Below are 27,103 nucleotides of genomic sequence, written 5' to 3' on the forward strand. Positions count from 1 at the left end.
TGGGTGTTCTCCTTCTTTTATATTAGAAGTAATTAGTATCCAAGTCGAAGTACAAATCATATTTTATATGAGGAAAATGAGTCCCGATACTAAGTGTTTTACCAATCACCAATCACACCGAGAAGTTGTGGGGCTTTCCTGAACTCTGTCAAATCATCGGACAGGTAGATCGATGGAGGAAGTAGCTAGACAAAGGCGTCGCCAAGCACTTCGTCTCCTATTTATACATGTTTGTCTCTCCCCCTCGTCGTTCTTCTTCTCCCTTCTCTCACGAGTCCCGCCCGCGCCCTTGTCGCCCAATTCCTTCGTCGATACGATCACCCGATCGTCTATTAACGCTGCGGAATGGACCGTGGATTGACCGCCAGCGAAGAGGACTTGGTGGAATACGTCTTCCACGACATCAAGGCCCGGCGAGCCGGCATCCTCAAGGCCCTCACCGCCGGTAATTCCACCTTCTTCGCCCTTATCTTCTCTCGCGGTGATGCGATCTTTACTGACTTTTGGTTCTTTTCCTGTCTCTTTCCGCTGCAGATTTTGAGGATTTCCACCAACAATGCGATCCTGGTAAGTGATTACACTGCCTCCTGCAAGTCGAGTTCTTTTACATTGCTTCGTTATAATAGAAAGTTCGAATTTTTGAAGCTCTTGCTGTTCCCTATATTTAGGCCCTTGGAGATTCTTCTATATCATCTGAACGCTGCAGGGCATTTCACTTGCTCTTGTATTCCAGTCTTATGACGTTGGTAACGCTGTTACATGTGCAGTCGATGGTAGTGGCGTTATGAAATCATTAGTTAGTAGCAATGTCGAAGGGGTTAATTGCGGGTGCAACTTAAGGGGTGATTTTTACTCAATATTCGTTGGCCCAGTGTTTAGGGTTTGATTTTGTTCGTAGCACGAATTAGCAGCAACCAATTGATCGAAGGGTCTTTCATGGCAATTCTTGATAAAATGATAAGTGGTTGATGAAGTGTGACTGGACCATCTATTGGCCAAGTAAGCTATTAAATAATCTGCACCTGTAGGTTGGGTAGTACAAAATGATTGGCACTTTTTGATGATGAAGCAAGAATTCTATGGGTCCACATGGATTTTACCATGTACAACTTAGAGGTTGTCATCTTTGATGGTTGTGTAAGCAAGGTTGGCAATACCATCCAATACGATTCGGATGGTATTTACTGGTCTGACAACTTACCAATACATGGACTAGGGCAAAGTAGATGGTATGCCTGGTATAGGGCCTGTATATGGCAATTTCTTCTTTTTGTTTTTTCAACCCATTTGTGGCATTTTTTTTCAGGCTTTTTTTAAAACTCAGTTTGCACCAGCATATCGACATGGTATGGTAACAGTCCAAGCCCTGACCGGTACATGAAATTTGAGCCTTATCTATATGGTGTACAGAGGGCCTAACATATGTAGGGAAGTGGAATGCCCATAAAAAGAATGGGTGTTATAACTAAGGAGGCTTGTGTTTAAAATCAGATGGGTGGGAGAATGTGTGCATAATTGATGAGGGTATTTTTGTTAAACATCATAATATAACACCTATATTTCTAGGCTTTGATTTAGGAAGTGACTCCATCCACTTCACAGTACATTGTCTGTATGTAAACTTTGTACAGTTCTTCTGTCATAGCATTATTATAAATATATTGGATTTGTTGAGCATTTGAATGGAAGAAATTCCCAATATTGACCAAAAATTAGGTAAAAAATAGAGTGGCATGTTGAAGGAAAAATAATAGAGCAGCACATCGATGTTTAGCATAGCTATTATTGCTTCTAATCATCAGCATCACACCTTGTAGTTAACCTCAACTATCAACACATCATTTATATTTATACTTACTATTCCATTATTTTAATTCTAGTCAGGCAATTTGCTCTATGTCAATACCAACCAACAATGGTTGGAATATATCAACAATTAAGAACACAGTAAACGGTGCTTCAGTTTTCAGCCTAATAACTACATGCAACTATTTTATGTATGCCACGAGACTACATTAATTATTGTCATGTAAATATAAACTTCGGGATCCGTAACATGCCAATGATCCATTTGGTAGTTTATTGGGTTCTGTCAATCATAGACATGAAATCTTCTCTTCGTGATTTGTAACATGCCAATGATCCATTTGGTAGTTTATTGGGTTCTGTCAATCATAGACATGAAATCTTCTCTTCGTGATTTGTAACATGCCAATGATCCATTTGGTAGTTTATTGGGTTCTGTCAATCATAGACATGAAATCTTCACTTCTTCGAGTGTTAAATCTCAACAGTATGCTTCCCTTTTTATTTTGTATTTTCTGCTTATTTGTAATTCGTACATGTTTTATAACAGAAATTTGAATTATAAGTATTTGTTATTGTTCTATCATGTCCTCACTTGCATCATTCATTATTTCCATGAACATAGGCTTTGTAAATTTAAGCAATTGAGTGATCGGCCTGCAAACTTATCTTATAAGATCTATCTTCTGCATCAGTAACGATCATAGTGAAGTATCATTTAAACAGGAATATAAAAATATGAAATCATAACTTTCTTTCCATTGATGCATAATTTCATAGGAGACTTATGATATTCTTATTAATAGTTTCAAATATCATGGTATCAGTCTGTACTGTAATATCAATTTAACACTATACAGATCAGGGCCAACATGTTAGTCAAATTTGTATTTTTTCTTTGTTCGAATACTGGTTATTTTAGACTTGGACTTATTTGATTCAGTATTAGTTTATTGTTTTAATTCCTATATCTGTTTAGCATCTAGCAAACAATCACATTCAATATTTTTACCAAATTGAGATTCATATTTTCAGTGTTAATATATGGTAATTGGAACATATATTTGAAATATGGGCTCTATGGTTCCGCTTGTGACACAATTTCTAGAATAACTATTATTTAGCTACATTTTTATGTGACTGAGACCTATCGTATGCATATCTAGTAGACTGATGCATCTTTGCTGTGTATTGAGTCTTTGTTGACCTGACTTTCAAAATGCAGATCCGAAGTTTGCTGGAGAATTTGGTTTTTCTGCTTTATTATTGATTGCTGTCGTTAATCAGCTTATGTTACTTCCTATGGCTGTAGCTCTTAATCAAATTTACTTCTTGCAGCAAAGGAAAATCTGTGTCTTTATGGATTTCCTGACGAACACTGGGAGGTTAATTTACCTGCAGATGAAGTTCCTCCAGAGATTCCAGAGCCTGTATTGGGTATTAACTTTGCAAGAGATGGAACGAACAAGAAGGACTGGTTATCTTTGGTTGCTATACACAGTGACGCATGGTTAAATGCCTTAGCATCTTATTTCGGTGGGAGGTTTCAGTTTGATAGAACACAAAGGTGAGCAAATACCACTTGACTTTCATCTACTAGTCTGATTTCTCTTTTGTTGTTATTATTGTCTATTCATTAATCTCTAATGAAGCATTTCCAAGTCTTTTATTTTTAGATACCTTTTAAGCATAGCTCCATGGGCCTGAGAATTCATTATTCTTTTCATTGTGAATTATGGGAAATATTGTACTTTACGTGATATCTCATTCAGACTGTCTGGCATTTTTGTTGTTTAATCACCATACTGCAAAACATGGACTGTGTAAAAAGAACTTACTGTCAGAATGAGTTTGTCCGTAGATATAACAAACCACTTGGAGATCTCTAAAATAGTCTTCCAGGAATTTAGGTTACTAACATTTCATCTTATCAAGCTATTTTCTTCCCATTCTAAAAGAATTAGAATGCAACTATAACACTTTGAAGAAGACGTTTGCTGTCAACTACTGAAAAAATTACAAAAGTAACACTGTATTTTTGGCATTAGTAAATACTTGAATGAAAATTTTGAGATACATCTTTCAAAAAGAGGATTTTGCATACATGTCTGTAGAACGAGTACCCATGTTTATTTTTTGATAATAGAATAATAGAAAGAGAAAGGGGAATGATAATGCTCGAAGATAATAGGAAAATTAGGGATAACTATCGAACTCGCTCTCAAGATGAAGACATTACACCTCTGCACATCTCGGCTGATGGAATCATTCCATCGGAAAAAACTACTGTGGTCTTGCGTCACTTGCACATAATATGAGAATATAACTCGATTCATTTCTCTAGTGATACATTACAGTGTTCTAGCCTTTTTATAGACTCAAGTATAAGAGAAAACAAGAAAAATATAAAAATCATAATTAAATCACATCAAATACATATTAGGAAAGATAATATTCTTAAATTGATTTGAAGAATAATGACTTTAATTTTTGTATAGATAAATCTCTAACATCTTTGGTCAAGATTTGTATTCTTTAATCAACATTTTTTATTTTTTTATATTTGGTGTTTTTTTTGTCTCGAGTAGATGTTGTCATGTAGCAACTTATGGCATATGCAGAATATCCCTAAACTAATAAAATTTATTCAAATAAAATATAAATTAAATTGCTCCTACATCATATGCTTTCGTTGCATAGGAACTTGTCCGATTGGGCATGATGATGGAACACTCCTAGGATAAAATCTTACTCCTCCACACATCTTTCACATGGATGATGAAATCATTTAATCATAAAAACAACTGCAAGTGTAAATATCAATTCATTCATCCATTTTTTTGATGATACATTATAATTTTCTAGCCTCTTTTTATAGATCAAAGTAAAAGAGGAAAATATATAAAAGTAAGAAAAATTATAATTGCATCAAATCAAATACATGAATTGTTACTCCCTCCAAAGAAGATAATTTTCTTGAATTGATTTGAAGAATAATCTTTCTCTTTTGTGATATTTACTTCTTTACTTATAGAGATGAATCTTTAATCAAGATTTCTAAACTTCAATCAATATTTCTTTCATTTTTTGTATTTATTTCTTTTTCTTTCCATTTGGTAGATGCTGTTGTGTGGCAACTTATGATGTATGCAAAATATCCTTAAACTAATCAAATTTATTCAATCAAAATATAAACTAAATTACTCTTGAATCATGTCCCTTCATGCTATTGTGGACTTGGCGTTGTCAAACTTATCTATGTAGCATTCCTTCATGGCAGACTAGTTAGACTACTTGAATGATCACAACAGCAGAGTCCTTGGTGGCTCACAAATGACATAATTTGGTAGATCAAAAAAAGTACACAAAACCAAGGTCGATCGTCTTGTGCAGACTGACGATGCTAGTCTTGGCTCGAATTGGTACATTTTGGTTTTCAAAAAATGGGCCAGAAAATGGATGAAAAATCAAAATTCCTTTTTAAACCCTTTTTATCCTAATTTAATATAATTTTAATTTAATTTTAATTTTAATAAGAATAAAATGAAAATGAGTCATAAATGGTCAGTAATTATATATTTTTACCTTAATTACCCCAAATTGACCCAAAAAATTAACATGATGGACTTAATTGAGCCTAGATTTTAGAGAGAGACACTAATCACCCTAGTTAGACCTAACTATCTCAAATTAGCCCTAAGGAAAGATAATGACCCTAGTTATACCAAACTAGGTGTGTTTAGGCAAAATTATCTCTAATTTGTGCTAAAAATATGATAATGGACCTATTTAAGCCTAATATTAAGAGAAATACAATAATCAACTATAGTTATTCATAATAAGACACTAATAAAGGTTTTAAATCATGTACCGTACGGGTGTACCGAGCTTTGCTCGATATGGTACAGTACCAGCATACCATATCGTATACGTTAAAATCGACCTGTACAGGTACCGATTCTTTCATTAAAGCTTGAGCTTGGTCAATCTTGCAAACCAAATAACATGATTTGGTTCATCATCTAAACTTGGATCGGCTCTCGCTTGGTCATTGCACTGGTTCCACTCGTGAACTGGTTCGTCTCACATGTGAGTACGAACTACCACATGCAGGAACTAAGGTTGGCGACGGCTATATTTCATCTCAAATCTGCCCTCCTCCCCATGTCAACGCTGCTCCCTTGGTTGCATATGTTGCCTCCTGTACGCCTCGTAGATGCAAAACCACTCTTCGATTCTTCTTGGTTTAGTGATTTATTGTGGTTTGTGGTATCTTCATGTGGTTAGCATTGTTCCTTTTGCCTCAACATTTCTGTTTATTGGCTCGTGGAAAGATTTCATGCTATGATTTGATTACTTTGACGTTTTGTAGCTGTTCCTATTGTTCTTTTCGAAGTGGAAATTCTAAAAGTTGTATCTTTTGATTGAGTTGTGTTGCAATTTTCGTTCTTTTTACCCTGTTGGCATTGCTCCCCCTTGGTCACATATGTTGCCTTTGGTACAGGTCGGTAACGATCGAAATCGATTGGTACCGCCCAGTACAAGCCGGTAACGGTCGAAATTGATCGATACTGCCCAGTATAGGTGGGTAACGGTTGAAATTTTGACCGTTACCACTCGATACGAGGCCAAAAACTTGATACAACCCAGTAGCGGGTGGTTCGCATGCCGGCCTGCTGGCGGATTGGTACGTACTGCCCGTATTGGGCGGTATGGTACAAAATTAAAAACATTAGTAATAAGGATGTAATTATATCAAAAGATAACTAAAATGTTGGAAAAAAATAAATACCTTTAATTTAATTGAAGAGATCTTCCACCAAATGATGCATTTGAATCCCTCTAATTGAAGCTTTTGAAGTTTTTGACGAGCTCGAATCACTGATTAAGATTTTTAATTGAGAAAGAGAGTGAGAGAGAGTGAGCAATTAGAATGTTTTATCGAGAAAGAGAGTGAGAAAGAGTGTGAGTGACTGAGGGGAAGGAAGGGCTTATAAAAGAAGGGTACCAGCCTAAAAAGATTTACCGTTTGACCACAATTGAATTGACACTTGAACTAGTACCGTTATAGGTCGGTGATGATCGAGTATTGGCCTTACCAGATGATTAAGAATACCCTTGAACTAGTATGTACTGAGCAGTATACCCTCCTCTTCCTGCATACTAAAATGAGCTGGTCCGCATACCAGTCGTCGGGCGGATCAGTATCGTGTGTACCATCCGTTTCATACTATATTGTATCCAGTGATACAACAGTCATTGCACAAAACTGCACTAAAAATAAAGGAACTTTATTAACAAATGAAAATTTTGCAACCTGATAAAGTATTGCAAGGATCTCGAGAGTAGAAAATGAAACAATTTCATTCATAAAATCCACACATTCTAACTTGTTGGCTTGATCATCAACCCATACTGCTTAGGTACATTTGAGAGGAGTATCCCTCATGTACTCTTTGGGGTTTTCCAAAGGCTAAGATGGCTAACAAATTATTACTCGTAATTATAGGTATGCCATCAGTCAAATCCTATCTTCTGACATGTGAAAACTCTCTCACAGCGCGGTAAAACTTTTTTATTACGACGCTACCCGGTAAACACTATACAGAACTGTTTATAAAATTATCAACCATTAGTGACTATGACAAACAAAAGCCATTATATTTGACAGCCCAATAGTACATAACATCCTTCCCACTTGATTGCCTTTTGTCATCATCATTGAAGCCTTACTATGTGCTGCAACTTGTTCTTCTTTCGGTTTAACTCATATATCAAGTACTCCAATTCTGTAACTCTGCTGGTAAGGATGCAAATTTGATCTGCCGAAATTGATTTAACTCATTGTTCAGCATAAGTTGTGAGATTTGGCTGAATTGGTATCCTTTGGTAAGGATTTTATGGATCAGCATGATAGGGTAGAGACAACTTTTATGAAACACTGGATAGATCTTTAGGCACATTAGGAGTTGCACTCTTATCCTTTCACATGCAGCTTGAGTGATGTTGGGTTGGAGTCTCATCAGCGCAAAGTCATCTATCTCAAAGTTTTTGAGGCCACTCTAAATCAATTTAGTTCTTTATCTTCTTAGTCACTTTCTCCAAGTATGCCTGGAGAAGAAAAGTGTCAGTTTTGAGAGAAGTGTAATCTATAGGGATTCAGTTGATCAGTTTTGAGAGAACAAGGAGGTCTTGCTTTCTTTGCAACTTGAGATCTTTCTTCCTTGTACTATTTGGTTCTAGTTGAGAAAACAAGATCTTTCTTTGCAACTTGAGATCTTTCTCAAGTGTTGCTTCTAAATAATGTTGGATAATAGATAATTTCTGAACTTCATGTAGCTGTATTTGAATTGTTCTGTATCTTTTTATACTGCATTAATTTGTAATTTGTTGTAAAAAACATAATATCGTCACACAAAGAAGGCTAGACATATTTATTTCTGAAATTAGCTATGTCTTCGTGATAATCTGCTTTTTTTATTTTGTTAATAGATTGACTTCACTACAACTGTTTCTGCTATAGTTTCTTGATAACTTGTTATGTCTCTATATTATACTCGTTCTAAGCGATGTAGTTCATGTTGATGGTGTTTTTATTCTTTATTCATATGAAAATCAAGTACTTTCTGATTCTTGTATAATTTAGTTCAAAATTTTTCTTCCGAAAACCTATGAAGCACCGACATGTGGATTTTGGGGACATACCTGTGTCGGAGACGGATATGTCGCCAACACAGCTGGACATGTGTCCTCAGGCCCTCGGCGACCTCGCTGTCATCCGACAGACCCTTCTTCCTCACCTTCTGCTGCTGTTTCGCAAGGTATCAGGCTGACCCGTCGTTTGCAGTTCGCCCACTTCTATTGTACTGAACCCTATGTGGTCCTCTCTTTCTGCTTCCCAGGACCCGGATTTCTGGTTTCTGGTTCGATCTTTGGGTTTGGTCTCAGATTTCCGACCCTTCTCCTTTTCGAGTCTTGATTTGTCAGGGTTTTTTCTCAAGTGCTCTTGGTCATCCTGGAATTTGAAGCACGAAAGTAACACCACCTGGTTTGAGACTGGGTGTCACTTGCTTTGGCTTTCCCTGTGTGAATTCATGTGCATGGAAGAACGAAGATAGTCTCGATTTCTTTCATAAGAAAAAGTCTTCCAGTTCAACCGTCAAAAATCATAGGTATGGCTCACAGAGGATGGTTCTAGGTTTGAAAAGCAAGTTGATTAGGGTCTGTTCCTCTCATAAGTAAGAAGTTAGGACACACACAGATTCTTTGCTTTCATGATTGTGGTTTAACTATTGTCCAAGCTTTCTGCTTTCTGCAGATTCTTTGATTGTGGTTTAACTATTGCCAAGCTCTTCGCTTTCTGCAGATTCTTAACTAAAACAAGATTCTGGTTTATTTTTCACACACAGATGAATTCCTAAAAGTTTTGTGGATTCTGTTCCACACTAGTGTCTTTGTATATTGGTACCAATGTTATCTGACTTCTTATTAACATACTAAGCTACCTAAAGAACTGTAGTCTTATTCAGAGTTCCACTACAATTTAAAAAATTCTTCAGATTTTATGAGCATATATTTCGAGTTTGTGTTTTTTGGTTATCAAGAAACCACATACCATGTTCTTTTCTTGATGTTATATGTTACATATGTTATAGATCATTTCCTTGTCCAATTTTCCTGAGCTCATATTATATGATTTGGTTTCTGAACCTTTCTGTCATGTTCTTTTATTATTTTGTTTTTGTGTTCTGGAAATGTAAGTCTTGAACTTTAGATTTACAAAATCCAGTTTGGTTCATAATGAGGATTACTACTTGTTAGTACTATAAAACTCATGTTAATCCTAATTTTTTTAAAAATGGTGTGTCGTCATATCCGTGTCGTATTGTGTCATGTCTCATGTTCGAGTCTATGCTTTTTAGTCGAAAACTATGGGCACATTAATAATGGTTTTTAATCAACATATTAGTTATTTTTAGACCCTTACTCTCTTTGATCTATTGTGATAGTTTTCTCTCCTCTCTCTTCTCACCATTTAATTTCAACAGTACAATTGTCTTGATTTTATAATCAAGTGAACCTTTCTCTTAGTTATATGTGGTTTTCAGCTACAAAAGAAACTTGATTGATTTTCTGCATTGCAGGAAACACCTCTCAGTTATGATAGCTGATCTTCCTACCTTATGTGAAGTAGTAAGTGAAATGAATCTACAGAGGGTCTCTGGTTCTAAACACAGCAGTAATAAATCGAAGTCAAATTCCAAATTGGTAAGTGGAATCTTAGATGCTTTCTACTTGAAAAGTACCATTTTACTTGTTCAGTTGTGATTCAAATAGGAAATTACGCTGTCATACAGAAATGGCAGGGGATGCATGATATCTTTTACTGCTTTTTATTCAAGATAATGACCTGCATTTGCCATTGAATTTAACTTAATAGTTATAGAATATAATGGGGCTTTTTATTTACTTTTCAGAAATTAGCAACTATTTTTGGCAAGATTCACTGTATCGATCCATACTGGCATACCAACCATGTATCGGTATGGTACATATCGAGGCGTACCGACAGTATGCCAAAAATCATCGAAAATGGCTCCAAAAATATCTAAAAAATAAAAAAAGTTAGATTATGATTTTAAAGTTAAAAATAAATATAAATTTAATATAATTTTAACAAAAATAATCTAAATTAGGAAAGAATAGTGACATATCTTTTTTCGAACTTTGAGCAATAGCTTTTTTGTACGTTCTGGACTATCCTTCCGTTAATATTGAATTATATACAAAGAAATGATTTCGTCGACCGACTTGATACTTTCCAACTATATAGTTGATGCTACTGTCTTTCTCTTTGCCGTTTCCTTTGTACGTTGGGCGGACAACTATGATAGTTAGGTGTTTCTAGTTACTCGAGTAGTTTGACTTGATGTTTTTCATCTCCTTCCACTACGTTCTAATCGAGGGGAATCTTCCTCTTGTTGGAGATGTGCTTCCTCTTCTTCTATTGCCTTGGTAATAAAACATAAAGGACATCGAGGATACCCCACCTCATCAAGTAGAGGATCTTCTTGGTTCTCCGTTACTTCGACTCGCTCTAACATTGACTTTAAATCTTCGTTGTAGAATTGGAGGCCGATGGGATCAATCTCTGTTTGCTTTGGCTCCTTGTCTAACTCGGCACATCGTAACCTTAGCCACATATTATAATGGACATATACCAGTATCTCCAACCGTTTATACGATAGTCTGTTACGGACCTTCGTGTGAATCAATGCGAACGTTGACCAATTACGATTGCAACCACTAGATGTCGTCATTTGCGAAAGTATACGGATGATAACCTTCCTTAAATTTGGTGTGTCCCCTCCAAATTATAGCCACCAATCGATTGTAAAAGGATATAAATAGGGCTTTATTAGTATAACAAATAGTTAATATCAAATATAGTTTATAATCAACATGTGTGTAACTTTTCGTCACTAGGATCTATATTGTATTGACACGATATAGCTACAACGTCGGAGAATGAATCAATTATTTCCTGAAATAATTAGCCCTTTATAATAGCATCGGTAGTGTTTGACAAAAGTCGATATATTATATTTGTTAGTGTCGATAATAAATTTGATCTCATTCCAAGACTATATCGAAATTTGATTGGATTTAGATAATACGCTGCAAGACAAATAATTTTGTTAGTAAGAATGTTTAAATATTAAAAAATTATAATTTTTTTTACATTGAATATGAATTTACTTACATTATGGATATCTTGGTCCATATAAACTTCAGTCCTATGATCGATGATTTGTAAGTATTGCTCAAGTTTAAAATCATCTTTGAATGCTTTCTTGACCTCCTCTTTTATTGTAGTTAGTATATATCTAAGATAAGGCACTTAGAGATCCTTATCCATATAGACTTTACGGAAGATAACGTAAGGTGGTTTTACTCTTGTTATGATTTCTTTCATGGTATCCTAAAACCTAGAAGAAAGAATAGTCTTTTTTATTTTTTTTCCATCGGTCGATCTCGAATATCTGGAATTAAACCATTCCTTTGAGGTGACCATTACCTTGAAGCCTTGCCTCTTTTACTGTATTGACTTTAAGACAATAAAATTTGTAGCAAACTGAGTGACTTTAAGTTTGAGTATCTCACTATATATATACTTTTGCATTAAAGTGTAGACTCAATGATGATTATATATAAACTTTGTGATCGGCTATGCTTGAGTTACATACTTGCTGACTGATGGTAGCTCATCAATATCCTTCAGCATTAAATCCATGCAATAAGTTGCACATAGAGTTCAAAACAATGTTTTCCTTGTTTCCATCAATTGTAAACCACCATTCTTGAAATTGGCCCCATTGTCGGTGACTATCTGGACAATGTACTATGGTCTGATTTCCTCTACTGCAGTGTCCATTAGGTTTTTAATATATTTTGCATCTTGAATCGTGTTGGAAGCATTAACTGACTTATGAAAAACCATTCGTTTGTTGCAATAAATAAGAAAATTGATGATACTCATTCTTGTTGGCCCTGTCCAACTATCACACATTAGTGTCATCTCATATTCATCCCATTGCCTCTTGAAGGATTTGATCTAATCCTTCAGTTCTGTCACCTTATCTAAATATATGTTGTGGTTCTCCTTTGGTGTTGGAGGTTGGATCCTTGTGCTAAACTTTTGAATAGAAGAGATCATGCTCTGACCTTGGGTTGTGTTTTTTGGAATCATGTGGAAGTTGAACCGTTTTACAATTGCCTTTCCAATATCCCATTTCTTTTCTTTTTAATATGCATCGTTGGTCCGTGTCTGCTTCATTGTTTGTGGAGGATAGGCTTGCAGATCAATATCAATAATATCTGGTGTTGACCTCCTACCAAGTCCTCTCACAAAACCACGAATTCCACCCTGCCTCATTCTCCCAATTTGACTTAATTGAGGGGCAGTTGGTTGTCTTATGTCGACCAACCTTTGGATTCCTTGTGACACAGGCCCATTGCCACTGCCACGCTCTCATTGTGGGTCAAGGTAATGATGCCTCATTGCTTCCTCATACATGTGTAGGTGCTCCAATGATACACGAATACCAACTCTAAGATTCGGGTCGATTTCATCGTCGTGACCCTCATATTCCTCATAAACCGGCTCCTACGTAGCCCTATAGTGTTCTTCCTTAGCTTTTGCCTTCTTTTTCATTGTATCTTCCCTTGCTTGTTGTAACTTGTCTTGAAAGGATTTACGGACCTCCGTCGGAACCTTATTGCATTTTGTAATATTGGATACTCGTCGACCAAATACATCTTCACCCAGGTAATTTCTCCACCCTTGTCGATGTAGTTACAATAAATGCATTGTTAATGATGATGGTTCTTGTCTATCTTTTGGTATCATGTTCCTATCAAAATTGATTCAAATAAGCAAGATGTGATTAGCCCTAATTTAAAATAACAAGATGCGATTATACGGAATGAACCGTTGTCACTATAAATATGTCAATCAACATATTCGACATTAAATATGTAGAATTGACTCAATATCATTAAAATTTTCATTAAATACACTAATCATAATAATAAAAAAACTTAATTAAACCCTAATTAGCTCTAATTTACCACTATAAGTATGTTAAACACCCAAAGAAGCATTAAATACGTATATTTGATCCAATATATGTTAAATTATGATTAAATTATTATTAAATATATTAATCACATAATTAACATAGTTATCCCTTAATTATTCCTCTTTCATCATTATAAGCATGTCAAACACTCTAATAGTTATTAAAGACATTTAATTGATCCAATGGGTCAAATTTCAAAATCATCATAATTAAATACACTAATTACAGTATTAACATAGTTAATTAATCCTTAATTAGTCCTCTTGCACCATGTCAAACACCCTAATAGGTATTAAAGATATTAAATTGATCAATTTTGATTAAATTATCATTAAAATCACTAATCACAACATTAAAAATCTTAATTAAAACTTAATTACACTTATTATACTATCATAAACATATAAATCATCTTAATATACATGAAAAACAAAGATTTAACCCATTAAGTGTCTAATTTTTAAAAAATAGCATTAAACATATTAATCATAACATTAATGACCTTAATTACTTCTTAATTAATACTATTCTACCATCAAAAATATCAAACTACATATTAGACATTAGGTTATTAACCACATAAAATAGCCTTACTCATTTCAAAAACCAATAAAAATCTAGAAAGAGAACATACACCTCTTGATTAGAGTGTTCTTCCTCTTAATTCTCCCAAATTAGTCTTTCAAATTTGATTCAATCCACAAATAATCACTTTGTTGAGTTTAGAAGAGTGAAAATATAAGAATAAGAGAGAGATATGAGTGAGAAAGGTTTGAGAGAGTGAAATGAGTTAAAAGGGTGGAAAAGGGTTTAAAAACCCTTTGCAATGGTTCAAACGATCAATTTGATCGTTTGAAATAGGGCAATCTCAGCCCTCGATCGATAATGGTTGAAATTTGATCGTTATTGACTTGTACCGGTTGGTAATGATCAGATTTCGACTGTTACCGACTGATGTAGACCCCGTATCGGGTGATATGGGATCATGTAATAGTACCACCTGGTATAGAGCGATATGTATATGGGTCCCTTATCGGGCAGTATGTTTCGGTACAGCAAATCATGATTTCAAGTAACTGTGTTTGATAGCTTCCATCAAATTTTAGCAATAATTTCAGGCAACTGTGCTTGATTACTTCCATCTAATTTTAGTGTTGCAAATTTGTAGAATTGCTCTTATTTTTGCAGCAAAGTAGAACGGAAAGCAATATTTAGTATCAGTTGAGTAAAGAAAAAAGAAGTTTACATGACGTAGGAGACATTAGGTTTTTTTTTGTCCAACACCTGCATGGATTTGTTATTCAAAAAAACAAAAAGAAAGAGAATTGATCTGCTGATAGGAAAGACACCACCTCTTGTTTAAGCTTGTTATTATTGGTTTCCTGTATGCTTTCTTTTCTATCATTCCTTAAACCCCTAAAAAATGACTTTTTATTGAATCTGTCTCATTGTGGTTCAATCTTTCTTGCCCACAACTGTTTCATTACATTAAGCAGCAGCAACATCTCCTGTGCTCCTGAAATAAAATTGGTGCTCGACAAAACCCTTTTTACTTGAATGGCAAGTCTCTTAATGCAAGCAAATATCATGTTTCTGTTAGGATTAGAGACATTTTGTTACTTGGATTGTGCTGTTTGATACCAAGAAGTGGACATTCGAATGTAAATTAGCAACACAGTCAGTTTTCCTGTTTAAGATCTCACAATATATTAAAATCAGCCATTTATTCATTGGGGGTGATGACAGAGGGCATCATCAGAGCATCAGGCTAAGAAATCAAAATCAAAGCATATCAAGGAAGAGGTTGAAGACCTAAATGGCAACGACAACAATGACGACGAGGACAAACATCTTTGTGCCTCATGTGGAGGGAATGACTCTGTAGGAGATTACTTCTGGATCTGCTGTGATGCTTGTGAGAAGTGGTACCATGGGAAGTGTGTGCGGGTCACCCCGGCAAAGGCCAAGCACATCAAGAACTACTGTTGTCCGAGGTGCAGCCACAGCAAGAGGCGCATCTCATAAGGCCCACATCTGCCAAAAGCTCTTTGAGGTATTTGTCTCTCTTGGTTGGCATCATGGTAACCATGCCAGAGTTAGTTTACGACTTACTGCAGGCACCAGGCGTTTCCCTTTTGCACGGGTTCACTCTGGAAACTTGTAGCACAGTTGGTTCTTAGTTTTAGTGAAGATGACTCTTAATTATAGGGCAAATTTTTCTTTGGTCGTGTACAGGTGTTCTAATTCATTATGTCCAACATGATTATATAGTTATTTGGAATCCTTTCCTCTTGAGATTTGAAATCTGTATGTTTGACATATCGGAGATATGGAAGGAAACAAGTATATTGAATCTAAAGGGAATATGGTGAGTTAGATTCGTGAATTAGACTTTGTTTCTACCATGTCGTAATATGTTATTTATTGAATTTTATAGCATTTTTGACGTAATTATAACATATATTAGCATATATAAATTTGAGATGAAACACATTATTGGATATGACTTTTAATTTTAATTTTTATAATCTTGACGGCATAGAATCAAATGCTAATAACATTATTCTTTCGGAACAATGAATGCAGTATAATTTCTTGACCGAAGTGAGAAAACAGGAATATGCAATCCAAGTGCGAAAAGCAACAAACCACTGTGAAAGAACAATTTGCAGTAGCCACACTATTTCTATTTCTAAGAATGCATGACATGCTGATTCCATCTTAGCACCACCGTCTTCTCCCCGTTCAAATATCCAATACTGAAGAAACCATGTAAGGAGATCACACCACTGCCATCCTCGGCGTCAACGTTATTGGTTGCTTGACATCGTTGGATGTACGGTGACCAGAAAAAAAAATTGTAGTCGAACGATGAATGTTATAGACAAAGGAAAACAAAACTTCCGTCTTATCGAATATGATGAAATTATTAACATCACTCAACATTATAAATATAAACTTTTATCCAAACTAAATAATATGTGATAATATTTAAGGAGTTAAAAATGTGAATAAGTAATTCAATTGCTGAAGTAAGAATTTTGACAGGGTCATCCAAAATTGAACGGTTCAAAATCATATCACTAGCAATAGAGACTTGTTACGTTTGATGATAATTTGAACCATCGGCATGCATTCGACATGGTAACACATTGTTAGATGTGTGAAAAATATCGCATTCGACAATGAAAATTTTAGATAATATATCAAATAAAATATAGCAGAATTCTTTTATTTTCGATATAATTTTGAGTATGAAGTAGATGGCCAAACTTGATCATATATTAATGACCAGCCCGATATATTATTAATGGAATTTATCAGCTTATTCTAGAAATTGGACGTTATTTAGATTTATCTCAAACTCTTTTTGTATCTATTGTTTGCCGTAATCTAGTTTCATTATCAAAACTTGATAAAATGAGATTTTTTCAGGTTTGATCATAGAATTTTTAATTAATTCAAATATCCAATTCTAGAATCCTATATGATGATGATGATGATGATGATGATGATGATATATATATATATATATATATATATATATATATATATATATATATAATCTTGATGGAGATATTATTGACTTTGTATCATATTATTGATATTAAATATAGTTTAGTAAATGAGTAGTTCTACTTTCTTGTAGCATAAATGTTTAGATCATATATACAAGTAATGAATAGAGAACAATATCCTTTCTAATTTGGATTTTACTAATCTAAGAGTGTTTTTTTTTCTTTTGAAAGAAAAAAGAGTATATTCATTTAAGGTTTAGATATAAAGGATTAACTTACGTGTCATTTGCAGAAAAACAAAAACAAAGAAGAGTGAGATCTACCTAAAAGAGCCTTACATTGTTAGAGGATTTAGAGATGTGAGTGATCTTAACAATTTTGAATATATATATATATATATATATATATATATATATATATATATATATATATATATATATATATATATATATATATATATATATATATATATATATATATATATATATATATATATATACAATCGCATACACTTTCAAGTTAACATCTTCCGAGATTGGTTTTAATCGTACGAAAGAGATTTTTCAAAACTGACATTTTTACCGCTGTATTAATTCACCCCCCTCTTAGTTTCGACTCGTTCCTAATAGATGGTATCAGAGCTACGTTTGTTTCTTATTTGGTTTAACACCTAAGAGAAATGGCTCTTTTCGGCTTTCAAGAGGGTCACTCTCTCATTCGTCCTCCCTTGTTCATTGGGACGGACTACAGATATTGGAAAACTCGAATGAGCATTTTCTTGCTTTCTTTGGATTTAAATTTATGGAATATTATCCAAAGTGGTTTTCGAAGGTCTTCTCTTCCAATGAACCATTGGAATGATTTGGAGAAGATGACTTTTTCTTTAAATGCTAGAGCTATGAATGCTCTATTTTGCACCTTAAATAAAAATGAATTCAATCGGGTTTCTACTTGCGAAACGGCTTTTGACATTTGGCATATTCTTGAAATAAAAAATGAAGGCACTAGCAAAGTTAAAGATTCAAAAATCAACTTTTTGATACATGATTTTGAATTGTTTCGTATGAAACCAAGCGAAGCTATTGGAGACATGTACACCTGTTTTACGAATGTCGTCAATGGTTTAAAAGCACTTGGTAAAAGTTTTTTGGATTTTAAACTTGTAAATAAAATTTTATATTGTCTTCATAAGAATTGGGATTCAAAAGTAACTATCATACAAGAGGCAAAAGACTTAAACAAGTTTCCACTCGAAGAACTTATCGGGTCTTTAATGACATATGAAATGAGTTGCATGGTACAAAACGAGCATGAGAATAACCTTCCAAAGAACAAGAATGCTTTGGGACTTAGAACTATTGAAGACCACTCGAGCATAAACTCAAGTGATGGTAAACTTGAACTCCTCATTATGAAATTTTAAAAGGTTCATGAAATAAGAATTAAAGAACAAAAATAAACTTAAAAAGAATACAACTACTTGCTATAAACGCAAGAAAAAGGAAGCACTTTGGGACGAATCGAGCTCATCCGAAAATGAGGAGAAAATCAACAAAGGCGAGGTGGCAAACTACGCCTTAACGGCTTTCGACGACGAGGTAATCAAAATCCCCTTAGTTTATTTCAAAATTACATGATGCTTTTCATGAGTTATTTTTAATTTATTTTAGAAAAATTATTTTTCTTAAAAATTATATGTTTAATAATGTAATGAAAATGAAAAAAAAAATTGGGGATCATGCTTTTCTTTTTCTAGCTAATTTTGAAAATGATAATGAAACTTGCATGCTTTATAATAAAGGAACAAAATGTTAGACTTAAATCTAATGCTTCAGATAAATCCTATGTATGTTTTTAAGAAGCATTAATGTGTATCATATTGATTTCTGTATTGTTTCTCAATTTTGATTGAAGATGCTCCATGATTAATGGAATCATGTTTGATTTGAAATAATGCATAATGATAATGCTTAATAAGTTTATATTTCAAAATTATGCATGATGATTTTTGGGTAATTTATGGTTTATTGATCTTGATGATTTCAATGATAAGATTTACTCTTTCGATTTTAAACCATGATGGATGGTTTTTATACGAAAAAATTGAGCATACTTATATGAAATCAATCACTTAAATTGAAACAACTAAAACAAGAAAAATATTTTTTTTAATTTCTTTTTCTCTATCTTATTGATTTTAATGAATCTATTTGTATCATTTTTATGAATCTCTTAAAAGTAACTTTGTTGATTTAACAAATTGAATGATTTGAAGATAAATGATGATTTTTCTTTTGATTATAACTTGTGATATTTTATTATATGAATCAACATCTTGATTTCTCGATATTTGATACATGAGATTTCTCTATGAATCAAGATCTTGTTTTTGAACTCTTATGTTTCTTCTTACCATTTTTCAAAAAGAAGAAATTAATGAATCTATCTATGTTTCTTTTTGAATCTATTGAAAATGATTTTGATTTGACGATTTGAATTTGAATGAGTTTTATCCAAATCATAATCTTGATTTCTTGGAATTACTTAAGATTTTTTTTAAATCAAGATCTCTTCTTTGTACTCCTAAGATTTTTTTTTTTTTTGATATTTTCTTAAGAGGAGATTGTCTATATGAATCTTGAGAATTCTCATTCATGATAGGATATAAAGTAATTTGACATTTTGATACTGTCATGATTTGAAATATGTATGATTTGAAATGATGCATGCAATACTATGATTTGTTGCTAAAATGATGTATCATGAATGTTTGAGTATCATGTATGATATGTCCATAGTGATGATTTATTTTTAGTATCATGCATGAAGTAATGATGAAATGTAAGGTTTGAAATTGTGCTTGTTTTAATTTGAAACTATAATGATGCACAAATATATTGAAATAAAATTGATATTTTACCTTTGTCATGATTTAAAAATTATTGTAAAGGAAAAAGAATTATAAAATTAATTTCTTCCCTTCTTTTTGACAATGACAAAGGGGGAGAAAGAACTAGTTATGCTTGTTCTAAAATTATGTAAAATTTGCTAGCTTGCATGGTACAAATGTGTTAGCTTGCTTAATATAAAACTTGCTATCTTACTAGCTTGCATATCCAAAAATTACTATATTGCCCAACTCAAAAGAAAAGCAAGAATTACTAGCTTGCACATCTCAAAGGAGAAGCAAATATTACTAACTTGCATATTTCAAGAAGCAAAAGTTACGTTTTTGAACATCTCAAATATTACTAGCTTATATTTTTTTTAAAACGATGTAAAACTTTGCTAGCTTGCATGATGTAGAACTTGCTATCTTGAACATCACCAAAACTTACTAGCTTGCAATCTCAAGAGAAAAAATAGTGCTATCTTGCCTATCTCAAGAAGCAAAACATGCTAAACTTGCACATATAGCAAAATTTACAAACATGCAAAACTCAAATTTTTGCTAGCTTGCATGATGATAAAACTGAAGATTATATTTATAATGTAATGATTTAAACTGTAATATGTAAACATTTGATAGTTGAACATCTCCTTTTTGTTGATGACAAAGGAGGAGAAGTATGATGATATTATGCATAAGTTTATGATAACATATTGCTTGGATTTTTTAATCCAAGAGTTTTATCAATATGGCATATTGATAGGGGGAGTTAAGGTTAACTCCGTCATCAATTGGTTGTCACCATCAAAAAGGGGGAGATTGTTGAATATCATATTTTGATGATAAAACTAATTGATAATATTTATGATTTAATTTACGTTTTGAGTGACATAGGATGCTTCGATTAGGGAGAAACAATTAAAGCAGGAAGAATCATGTTAGGCCCGAGAAAAACATGTCAGAAGATTAGACCTCGACCTGAAGGATCGGTCGACGTATCGATAGAATGCTTCGAGCCTCAGGCCAAGAAGAGTGGATATTGCGCTAAGGAAATCGGAGTTACGAAGGTCAACTGGCCGATTGGGTAATAGTCCGCAAGAGAGGACGATGTGCCGAACAATCGGGCGAGGCATCGATGAACCAATGACATGCCGGACAACATCTAATTAGCTTAGTATTAATTGTCTAGATCGAAATAGGTTTTATGTGTGCAGGATCAACTATGATAGCAAGGCATAAAGCAAAATTAAATCTCGGAGTTAAGGACACGATTTCGTTGGGAGTTTGAGAGTTCGTCGGATGTTCTATTGGAATTAACCGAGAAGTCTAGGAGCTTGCCAAAGAAGCTCATCGGAACTCGCCAAGAAGATCGTCGTGAAGTCCAGGAGCTTGCCGGGAGTCCGCTGGAACATTACCGAGAGATCGTTGGAAGTTCACCGGAAGATCGTCGAAAGCTCATCGGAAGAAACCTAGACTTATGGACTTGTTTAGCTTAGTAATTATCTAAGATTTTGTAGTTAGCACATAATTGAGATTTGAATTGGGCCAACCCAATTAGGGGCTAGTTGGGCCCATGTATGGACTATGTTGGGCCCAATAAAAGGCCCAAATAATAACCCAACAGGTGGCACCGTCATGGCATAGTCTCTGAGACTATGTCAAGTGGTGGTACCACCCAGTGGCAGTGTTAGGCGGTGGTACCGCTAGTCTGGCATAGTCTCAGAGACTGTGCCACATCGGTTCCACATGTTGGGTCAGTATTTGGGCCTTTTCACTTGGTTCAACACAACCCAAACGTGGCCTAGTTGGCCCCTAATTGAGTTGGCCCAATTCCAACATAATTATGTTTTAACTATGAATTTTAAGATATTTACTAAGCTAAATAAGTCTGTAAGTCTAAGTTTCTTCTGGTGAGCTTCCGATGAACTTCCAGCAAACTTCCGACGATCTCTCAGCAATGCTCCAGCGGACTCCCGGTAAGCTCCTGGACTTCATGATGATCTTCTTGGCGAGTTCCGACGAGCTTCTCTGGCAAGCTCCTAGACTTCTTGTTAGGATCAAGAGCGACACTAAGAAGGGGGTGAATTAGTGCAGTAGTAAAAACGTCGGTTGTGAAAAATTCTTCATATGTTGAAAATCGATTTTGGAAGTTGTTGACTTGAAAGCATATTTGTAAATGTATTGAAAGCAGTAATAAAGTAAGAAGGTTTGCAATAAGATAAATTGCACAAAAGAAAAGGCAAACTGAATTTTTATAGTGGTTCGGTCGTCATGACTTACATCCACTCTGCCGATTCCTCTTCCGTCGAGGCCACCGGCATTCACTATTGATCTTCCTTTAATAGGCAAAGATTAACCTCCTTCTTACACCCTTCTTCTCCTTTTAACAGGTTTAGGAAACAACCTTTACAAGCACTCACTCCTCTTAAACAGAATTCTAAACTTAGACTAGAGGAGGGGATTTCTCAAGTGATTGCAACAGCATTTTCTCACTTTAAAACTCTCTGTGCTTGTGTAAGTTAACCAAGGATGAGAGGGGTATTTATAGGCTTCAAGTTGATTCAAACTCGGAGCCTAAAAAGGTCTCATCCTAGGTTTCCTAGGTACTGGTGGTACCATCGTCGTTCTTGGGCGATACTACCAACGCAGGATCTGCCACTGGGCGGTACCACTACCTGATAGGGGTAGTACCACCACTAGCAGCATTACTACTGATGGTACCATCGCCCAAAATACCTGGGGTGTTGTTCCCCAAGTGGTGCCACCGCCGGCCAGGCTTTCAGTACCTTGGTTGGGCCTTGAATCCAGCCCAAACCAGCCCAAGTTCGGGCCCAGTTGGCCCCTAATAGAGTTGATGGGATTACCTTCCAATCCCAATTCTAATTATGTGCTAACTACGATTCTTAAGATATATTATAAGCAAGATAAGTCTGATTTCATTCGGCGAGCTTCCAGCGAAATTCCGACGAACTTCCGACGATCTCTCGGTAATGTTCCGGTGAACTCCCGACAAGCTCCTGGACTTCACGATGATCTTCTTGGAGAGTTCCAACGAGCTTCTTTGGCAAGCTCCTGGACTTCTCGGTTGGTTACGGTAGAACTTTCGATGAATGTCCAGACTTCCGATGAACTCTCGAACTCCGAACGAAATCGCATTCTTGACTACGAAACTTTATTTTGCTTTATGCAATGCTATCGTAGTTAATCTTGCACACATAAAAACATGCTTCGATTTAGATAATTATTACTAAGCATGAATCATGTCATCCGGTATGTCATTGGTCCATCGACGCTTCGTCTGATTCTTCGGTGCATCGTCCTCTCTTGTGGCCTATTGCCCAATCAGCCTATTGACCTCCGCAACTCCGATATCCTTAGTGTAATATCTGCTCTTCTTGGCCTGATGCCCAAATCCATGGCCCGAAGCCTTCTGTCGATACGTCAATCGATCCTTCGGACTAACGTCCAATCTTCTGACATGTTTTCCTCTAGCTCAACATGATTCTTCATGTTTTAATTGTCTCTCCCTGATCGAAGCATCCTGTGTCACTCAAAACGTAGATTAAATCATAAACATTTATTAATTGGTTTTATCATCAAAATACGAGATTCAATAATCTTTCTCTTTTTGATGATGATAACCAATTGATGACAGAGTTAACCTTAACTCCTAGAGTTTAAACAAACTCCCCCTATCAATATTCAGATTAATAGAACTCTTGGATTCAAAAATCCAAGCAACATGTTATCATAAACTTATGTATAACATCATCATACTTTTCCCCCTTTGTTATCAACAAAATAGAGAAGTACAACTATCAAGTCTTTAAGATATAATGTCAAACATTGCATAAAAAACATAATATCAAGTTTTATCATTATGCAATTTGTAAGCTAAAAAATTTAGTAAGTTTTACATCATGCAAGCTAGTAAATTTTTCATCACTTTACAACATGCATAATCATCAAATCATCATTAATTTTAAAGATGTACAAGATTGTAAATTATGCAAGTTTGCATTTTTGCTTCTTAAGATAGGCAATCTATCAATTTTTTTGGTGATGTTCAAGATAGAAAGCTCTTTTCTTCTCTTTTGAGAAGTTTCATTTTTGCTTCCTTTGCAAGGTGCAAGCTAGCAAAATTTTACATTATTTTATAATATGCAAGCTAGCAATTTGGCAAGTGTTACTTCTCTTTAAAGTATGAAGGCTAACAAGTTTTTGAAAAATAATGCAAGATAACAAGCTAGTAAGATACAATGTTTTACATGAAGCAAGCTAACAAGTTTTACATTATGCAAGCTAGTGAGTTTTTTGCAAACTTTTTACACCTTTTGATATATGTAAGATAGCGTGTTTTTGCATCTACTTAAAATATGAAAGCTAGCATTTTTGCATTTCTAGCAATTCTTTCTTCACATATCATCATGCAAGCTAGTAATATTTCTTGAGTTTTGCAAGTTTATAAATTTTGCTAGATGTGTAAGTTTAGCATGTTTTGCATCTTCTTGACTTGTGCAAGCTAGCTATCTCCCCCTTTGTCATTGTCAAAAAGAAGGGATGAATACAATTTTGTATCTCTTTTTCCTTTTACATCAATTTCTAAACCATGACAAAGGTAAATAGTATATATTAAAATTCAAGTCATGAATGTTAAAATATTTTTTTATCATGAATATTTCATCATTGCATATATCATTATCATAAGTTAAAGTATTGCATGCATAATACCAAATCATCATTTATAATTGTATTAATATTTTAATCATTATTTCAATATGTTTGTGCATCATTGTAGTTTTAATTTACAACAAGCACAATTTTAAAACATTACATATCATCCTTACTCTATGCATGATACTATAAATAAATCAATCATCATATCATACATGATACTCATAAGATAGCAAATTTATATCATTTTAGAGCATCAAAACGATATCATGAGTATTTCATGCATTCATATCATCACATAAAGAATATCAAGAAGAATTAGGTGATGAGATATACTTCAAGAATACAATGAATTATACAAAGCCAAAAAAAAAAAATCATATCATGAAGGATGAGATCATGTGAATACCAAAAGACATTATTCATTTTGATAAATCTCCTTTTAAATATTCAAAAATAAATCTTAGGATATCAAATAATAAAAGATATTTAAATGAAATTTTAAGTCATGAATTTCAAAAAAGATATTCAAATGAAATTTTAAGTCATGAATTTTGAAAAAGATATTCTCTTTAGTAAATCGCAAAAGGAAACATAGGAGAAAAAGATTTTAATTCATGCATAAGAAATTTTATGATTCAAATCTCAAGTAATTCCGAGGAATCAAAATCACGATATAGGTAAAAACTCATTCAAATTTAAATAATCAAAATCATCAAAATCTTTTCAAGAAAATTTAATAAAGATAACATAAATAGATTCTCATGAGAACTCGATTCATGCATAATGTCTCAATTTTTCATTAATGTCATAAGATATGATTTATTTTAACAAATCTCTTCTTTTATAAGTGGATAAAAGAAACATACGAGATCTTGATTCGTGCATAAGAAATCTCAAGTTATAAATTTTGAAAAATCAAGATAAAGCTCATTTAAATTCAAATCATCAAATCAAGATTATGTTGGGAAAATCTTTGGGGGCAACATCACATGCACAGTGGAAGAACAAGAAAACAAAATCCCCGATTCCTAAAGAGATGTTCGTCGTCGTGCGAAGATTGGTGCGCAAAATCCGCGAAACTAAAAAAAAACTATGTATAGAATAGATTGTGTTACCTAGGGAGATCGTATATCCCTGTTTCCTTGCAGATCCTTAGGAGAGGGTGAAGGAGGTCAAGCGTCCTCCTCTCTAGTGGTGATCCACACAGCAGGGCTGCGACGACGCTCCTCAAAACTCCAGGCCTGCTCTGAGGTGGAGAGGGGAAGGAGAATAGGAGAGGCAAGCAAAGGCTCTAGCCTATGAGGCTCTGAATCCCTCCTATTTATAGAGGTCCCTTGTCAAACCCTAATGGATCCTCGCCTAGTGGGTATTGGATCTGTATCCAATAACCCAAGCCTTTTAGATTAGTGGATCTCTATCCAATAATCTCTCATGGGCTCTTACGAAAAAGAACTTTCATAACGACAAAGATCGATAATCCATAAATCACCCAAAAATTATTATTATTTCAAATCATCGTGCATAATTTCGAAAGATAAACTTATTAAGCATGATATCAAATTATTACTTCAAATCAAACACGATTTCATTAATCATAGATCATCTTCAATCAAAATTGAGAAACAATATGATTAATCAACATAATACACATTAAAGCTTCTTAAAAGCATACATAGGATTATCATTAAATTTAAGTCTACTATTTTTGTTCATTTATCATAAAACATGCAATTTTCATGATCATTTTCAAAATTACTAGAAAGATAAGCATGATCCCAATTTTTAATATTTTCATTATATTATTAAACATGTATTTTTTAAGAAAAATATTTTTTTTAAACTAAAATAAATCATGAAAAGTATTATGTAATTTCGAGATAAGGCAAAGGGGTTTTGGTTACCTCATTATAGAAAGCCGTTAAAGTGTAGTTTGCCACCTCGCCTTTGTTGATTTTTTTCTTGTCTTCGGATGAGCTTAATTCGTCCAAAGTCACCTTCTTCTTCTTTTTAAGTTCATTTTTAATTTTTGATTCTTGTTTTAAAAATTTCATGAGGAGTTCAAGTTCACCATCACTTGAGCTTATGCTCGAGTGGTCTTCAATTGTTCTAAGTCTGAAATCCTTTCTGTTCTTCGGAAGGTGGTTCTCAAGTTCTTTATATGCATTGCACATCATTTCATAGGTCATCAAAGACCCTATAAGTTCTTCAATTGGTAAATGGTTTAAGTTTTTTGATTCTTGAATAGTCGTTACTTTTGAATCCCAACTCTTATTAAGAGGATATAAAATCTTGTTTACAAGTTCAAAATCCGAAAAACTTCTACCAAGTGCTTTTAAACCATTGATGACATCCATAAAATGGGTGTATATGTCAACAACAGTTTCACTTGGCATTCGAAAAAGTTCAAAATCATGCATTAAAAAGTTGATTTTCGAATCTTTAACTTTGCTAGTGCCTTCATGTGTGATTTCGAGAGTGTACCATATATCGAAAGCCATTTCGTAAGTAGAAACCTGATTAAACTCAATTTTATCCAAAGCGTAAAATAGAGCGTTCATAGCTCTAGCATT

The 27,103-nt window shown here is 34.1% G+C and overlaps 1 protein-coding gene across 3 annotated transcripts; it reads left to right on the forward strand.

The window, feature by feature from the left end:
* Positions 1-225: 225 nt before the first annotated feature.
* LOC103972880 (PHD finger protein ALFIN-LIKE 3) lies at positions 226-15,807 on the forward strand. Of its 3 annotated transcripts, XM_018821165.2 has the most exons (6): positions 229-445; positions 535-567; positions 3,145-3,373; positions 8,484-8,627; positions 9,951-10,074; positions 15,195-15,807. In XM_018821165.2, exons 1-6 carry the CDS (start codon positions 346-348, stop codon positions 15,471-15,473), a joined length of 909 nt encoding a protein of 302 aa, XP_018676710.1. In that variant the 5' UTR covers positions 229-345; the 3' UTR covers positions 15,474-15,807. The 3 variants fall into 3 exon arrangements, with proteins under 3 accessions (XP_065018034.1, XP_018676710.1, XP_009385537.1); XM_065161962.1 differs by lacking the exons at positions 9,951-10,074; positions 15,195-15,807 and adding an exon at positions 8,709-9,042 and having other exon boundaries at positions 226-445; XM_009387262.3 differs by lacking the exon at positions 8,484-8,627 and having other exon boundaries at positions 232-445.
* The last annotated feature ends 11,296 nt before the right edge of the window (positions 15,808-27,103 follow it).

Source organism: Musa acuminata, chromosome BXJ3-8, assembly GCF_036884655.1.
Source record: "Musa acuminata AAA Group cultivar baxijiao chromosome BXJ3-8, Cavendish_Baxijiao_AAA, whole genome shotgun sequence".
NCBI classification, from domain to species: Eukaryota; Viridiplantae; Streptophyta; class Magnoliopsida; order Zingiberales; family Musaceae; genus Musa; species Musa acuminata.